Below are 5,909 nucleotides of genomic sequence, written 5' to 3' on the forward strand. Positions count from 1 at the left end.
TACTCTACTGCAGTATGAGCAGCCTCTTAACCAGTACAGCGGATATGGCTCACAATGTGGCAATGATACGGTATTATAGTACGTCAGAGTGAGATACCATAACGAGAGAGCTTGGAAGCTCAGGGCCCTACGCTATGCTTTGTTACTTAGCTCATCGTGCATGTTGTGGGAACTGATGGAAATGTTTCCTGGGAAGGCGCTGACTCTGCCGAGCACGCGCGTTCTGGAGTCGACGGGATCACTCTGCCGACGTTTCCTGTGACCGGCGCTGACTCGTCCGTTCACGCCTATTCTGGAGACAACGGGATCTCTCTTCCAAAGTATGTTTTTGCTGACGCATCCTATCACCTATTCGGCAACTAACATCCATTCTAATTTCATTTCCTCCTCGTCTCCCTATTTCTTTCCAGAAAGTCTCTCTATACATCAGGGAGTCGTACTGTATTGGCAGCTACCCTAACGGGTCACGCCGCCCACCACCCAAGCATGGGTATGATGAGGGACAGTGGCAACAGAAACAAAAAAAACAGCAAGCAGGGAGAGAAAGCAAGAGAAAGACGGCGATAGTAGTACATCTGGTGTGCGACGTATAGAAAAGAGAGATGACAAGAGATGCGCTCAAAATAGGAAACAATAATTATTTTTGCAGTTCCGAAACAATCAACCAGGTGATGGAGTGTGGGCACCCGAAGTCCCACCTGGATTCCACTGGAAGAACATCCCACGCAGGGATATCAGCGATAGGCCAAGCATTGAAAAACAGCCATGAGGAGACATCGTCTAGAAGTCCACCGCGCTCGAACTGAAATTGCAGGTTCAAACAATTTCCCACGCGGCGTCAGGCAGCGTAACTCTTCTCCCTGCATCACCATCCATCTCCAGCAACCGTCTCCACTCACAGCTCATGCCTCTGCCACCACTGTACTCCTCCGAGCTTCGCAGTTTGAAACCATTCGGGGGTCAGCTACACCACCGCGAATGGAGAGACGAGGACGACAACGGTCGTGACTGAAAAGACACTGCCTTGGCGACCGCGTCGCGGAACCCTCGGCCCAGCAAATTCAGAAATACGCCAGGGGCAACTCTGGTGGACCCAGAGCCACCCCCTTGGCAAGACTTGTAAGAGGAACGACTGAAACTCAGATAAAACAGAGCTACAAAAAGTGCAACCGTCCCCTTCAAGCACAGTCGCAACACACAGGGAGTCGTATACATGTACATAATATTGTGGCCAGCTGTTTGTAGCCAGCTGTGTTTGATGGTACGGTACGGTACGGGACAGCTACGGGAGCAGGCAAATGGCCAGCTGTGCGATACGGTACGGGACAGATACGGGATAGCGCCAGGCGTGACACAAACAAACAAACAAACACCAAATTAAAGCTGTGTGGACCCTGGCTAGCGCCAGACGTTACTGAAGTAACGTCTTCTGCATAGCTACGGGAATAACATGTATTGAGCACCAGCCGTGAACATACTAGGGGACACAGTAAGCTACAGACAAACTAAGTTATAAACTATACCGTTCACAACTGTTACAAGCAACTCAGGAAAATATGTAAAAATTATGTCTTCATTGCTCGCAGTCACATCCAGGAGAAAACAACATACTGAACATTCCTGCAATGAATCTCACTTGTACTCATGAAAGGACTGTAACCTAATGTAAGGCATCTAAGTTCTAACATCCCAGGCCGTCATGGGTATCATGGATGCATACTGGGAATCATTACCAAAAAACGATGCTCAGACAGGCGCTGAATCAGGTAAGTCCCCAGATTGTACGCTGGTGGTTGTGGCATGCACTGCGGAACTCCATTCAGATTGTCCAAGGATTCACGAAATGCACCACGCCCGGTGAACTGGCACAGCCACTGACTTGATCAGTTCGAGACTCAGAGAGAAAACACTTGCTTCGATCACACTAACGAGTTGATTGCACAGCATGCAGTGCTCCTGCAAAACGGAATGGTCAAATTTTCCTCGAACGAGCCTTGCGTCAGGACTGTACTGATTATTTTCAACAACAGGATGAAAGTGAAAAACGGCAACAGTGTTTTTACGTAGGCCCAGTCGCTAAATCTCTTGAAACGCCTCGCCCCGAAAAGCCGCCTGCCAGAGTGTTTTTGGGACGTCTTCCATTTCGAACTTTGGATACGGTGGCATGATTCTAAAGATTAGACTAGTCCAGAGCAAACCAACTAACTAACTTGAAAGCTGCCAAACACACCCCTCATGCGCACGTGGAGATAATATGCAAACCTGACACGGAGGACGGTAATGAGTATACTCACGCAGAATGCTCCTATCAAGAACGCTGCGTTGGCCTTGCCACACTGGTCGCGTCCGTTCGTCCAGAACACTATGGTCTTATTTTCCAGATTCGGATTCTGCAGAGAAGCAAATAGCGACGCACACAGGGCAAGTGGAGAACGGCAACTGAGCTCTGCAGCACGAGCACGAACAAGGGATCGAGCGAACGGCCCGGGACGCACTCTCTCCATCTGCTCGACATAATCAGCTCGAAGTCGCCAGCTAGGCCTGGCAAAACGACAGGTAGCACAGAGCTAGTATAGTGCGTGTCCAACCACTCTCTACTCCTCCTAGCCTACCTGTCAGTTGTGTGCCAGAGCAGTGCAAGCGCCGCACGCAAGTATCACAGAGTACGAGAACCACTCACACCAACGCCAACGACACAAGTGATTGGTGATGCAACGAGCACAAAATACCCCTTACCGCCAGCTTCAGGGAAAGCTTTCTCCAAAACTTGTACAGAACTGCCTCGTTCATCGGACCAAAGTCCTGCGCAAAGCTGTGCGGGGTTAGGAAAAAACAGACAGCAGAAAAGGTACCGCAGAAAAATGTCAACCGATATCACCTGGGCTGTAGTGGTTCGCTAACTTGTGTCGTTGTGACAGAACAGTGTACAACCCACCCGTTGAGCTGCAACGTCAGAACAAGCAGCGAAAGGCAACGCACAAACAAGGTCAAGGGTACACTATGAACTAATTTTGTTGGGGACAGGGGATTTGCTGTAACTGGGCGGACAAGGTCCCGGCTTACCTTTGATACCTATATTCACCGTCAACGGTGAAATAGTGACAACTCCTGGACGCTAGGCGCGGGACGCGACTCGAAGGAGAGACGCAGAAGACGAGCCGGTCTGAGAGCATGCAGAACAAGCACAGGGAAGACACAGAGCATGGTAGGACTAGGACTCAGAGAAACACACCAGGAGCATTTCGATAGATCGGGAGAGGCGTCTTCGACTCCACATTCGTCCACAGCACGACTTCACTAACCCGGTTTGAAAATGGAGCAGGACGACCCCGCCATTCTGCTGGCCGACAAATGGAGGTCAATATGGCTGATGTTGCTGTATCTTCCCGGGTGAGAACGACCGAAAGCAATACTAACTAAATGGCCGAGCTACAGTCACTTTTCCAAAGGTTACACAACTGTCATTACAAATACAAGAACTAAGTACTTGCACAACAAAAGCAGGGGGCAACGAACTAGATAGAGCGTACTCGACTACAGAGTACAGTCAGTATGGTGCTGCTGCTAGGGCTGCACGCACTACAGCCTGTACTGTGCAGGACTTGTTCCACGCAGACGACTGGGGCCAGTTGGGCCGGCCAGTTCGAGATGAACATCATTCTGTTTTTGAATCTGGTCAGCGCTAGTATCAGCTGGCACCTTTGACGTGATGCACTGCTCTCAGCTGATTCACCATGATAACCGTCACGACCGTTGTTCAGATCAACCCATTATTATAATACTGGGCCTACTGACAAGTGACAGTAGTGTACTCTGTAGATCTACGCCGAGATCCCTATCGTGCGTGCGTGTGTGTGGCACTGTAGTCTGGAGTGTAGACTCTACAATCATCATGATTGTACTCTCACCGATCTACACTACGCTAGTCACTACAGTACAGATTCAGTACATACATGGTCTACACTACAGACTGTAGTGTAGACCATGTACTGAGTCTGTAGCAGGGAGTCGTATTATTACAGACTCCCTGGTCTGTAGTGTAGTGTAGTGACGTACTAGTGTACATCATCGGTGAGAGTACAATCATGTAGAGTACAGACAGACTCAGTGACAGTGTCACACACACGCATCATGATTGTATTGTCTACACGCAAAACCACTACCACAAAGAAGTGCAGTTGAAGTGGCACATACACATACACGCATGATGTAGTGACGTAGACCACACAGGCTACATGACTGCTGTAGCTAGATCTAATGTACATACAGTTCCAGAACCCCTAAAAAATAATAATAATAAAAAACTGTACATACAGTGCTGGCAACTAAAATCCGACCCCCTGAGAGGTGCGCTCACATCGCAAAGAATGTGAACCCACCGCTCAGGGGTCGGATTTCAGTTGCCAGCGCTGCACTTACAAAAGACATGCGTAGACCTACAGCAACGCTGAACGCTGCCAACACCACTGAACACTGCAAGAGACAGTGCAGACACGACGGATGCGGGTCAGTCCCATACACTATGCCTACTGTAAAAGCCATTATTCTAACGAGGCGCATATACATGTATAACGATTTCCCAAAATTGACTAACGTTAGTTTACATGTACCAAAGGTAACGATTTTCACTCATTCTCAGCGATCAATAGGGCAGTATAATTATGTATCGATTTCTGTATAACGATTTCTATTTTAACGACAAATTTCTCCTCGTTACGTTAGCTCGTTAGAGTTAGCACTTCGTTATTATGGCTTTTACAGTATGCCTATGGACCATGCATAGCCTAGACTCGCAGCCTAGACAGTAGACTAGCTAGTAGTACTACTACTAGAGATCGAGAGTAGGCCTAGGCATGTACTAGTAGTAGTACCAAGAGTACTCTTGGTACTACTACTTACTAGCACATTGTAGTATGGCCGGTACTGCAATAGTGGCAGTAGGGGCCCTGGCTGCTGGGTGCAGTGCACTCAGGCTGCGAAGGCGGGTGGGCTGGGGCTATTTTTGTACATGCGTAGGCCCGGCCCGGGCCCGCCTCGCCTAGCACTTATTTTATTACTATAATTATTACAGACTCAGTACTTTTTTTTGGCCTAGGCTGGAGGCGATGGCGCAGCATGCTCGCAGACAGGGCTATAGGGTGACAGTTTGTAGATGTCCCCATGGTTACTAACTTTAGGCCATCGCGCGCCTTCCTTTCATTCGATGCATGCTGCGTGCTCTGATCTGATCTGGCGCTCGTTCTCGCTTTTTTGCGTGGGTCGTGTTGGTTGGCATCGTGCTGCTGCTAATGTCGTGTAATGAGCCGTCTCTTTCAGTGTGGGAAGCCCACATCTCGGGAGGCTAGAGACAACAAAGATATCGTTTGTTGCTTATACATTGTACATGTACACGTGTTCATGTTTGTTTTTGGTTCGTCTATGTTTTGTTTGCTTGCCCCATCAGGAACGGCCCATGCTGCGCTGGGAGATCAGTCATGCTGAGTGTAAAAAATCGACTAGCGACTGAGTACCGTATTTTCCGGAGTATAGTGCGCACTTTAGATGTGCTATTTTAGGACCTAAATCGCAGGTGCGCACTATGCTCCAAATATGAAATGCATGTGCTTCAATGCAGATTGAAGTGCGCACCCCCAATGAAGATTGGGGGTGCGCGTTATACAAAGGTGCGCACTATACTCCGAAAAATACGGTAGTACTAGTACTAGTAGTAATACAGTCGTCCCTCTCTAATCCGGCACTTGTTTATCCAGCACCCTTGCAAACCAGCACACTTTCTGGCAAAACGGATTTTTTTCAGTTCATTTTCTACGCTTTAATCCGGCACTTGAATTCCGCCTCCAGCAGCGATTTTCTGCAACAAATCACTCAAACTTTACACAATTCGATTTTCTAATCCAGCAGTTGTACAT

General features: G+C 48.5%; 1 protein-coding gene across 2 annotated transcripts in view; it reads right to left on the reverse strand.

Moving 5' to 3' along the window:
• LOC135817778 (dual specificity protein phosphatase CDC14C-like) overlaps window positions 1-3,625 on the reverse strand; it is a 15,096-nt gene extending 11,471 nt beyond the window's left edge. Inside the window, exons 1-4 of one of the 2 annotated variants that reach the window (XM_065331020.1) lie at window positions 3,303-3,625; window positions 3,064-3,163; window positions 2,737-2,812; window positions 2,295-2,390 (exon numbers count right to left, since the gene is read on the reverse strand). In XM_065331020.1, coding sequence (XP_065187092.1) covers window positions 2,295-2,390; window positions 2,737-2,812; window positions 3,064-3,163; window positions 3,303-3,336 — 306 coding nt within the window. In that variant the 5' untranslated portion in view covers window positions 3,337-3,625. The remainder of the gene's footprint in view (window positions 1-2,294; window positions 2,391-2,736; window positions 2,813-3,063; window positions 3,164-3,302) is intronic. The other variant, XM_065331019.1, reaches the window with a different exon arrangement.
• Window positions 3,626-5,909: the final 2,284 nt, after the last annotated feature.

This window comes from Sycon ciliatum, chromosome 5 (genome assembly GCF_964019385.1).
Source record: "Sycon ciliatum chromosome 5, ocSycCili1.1, whole genome shotgun sequence".
NCBI lineage: Eukaryota > Metazoa > Porifera > Calcarea > Leucosolenida > Sycettidae > Sycon > Sycon ciliatum.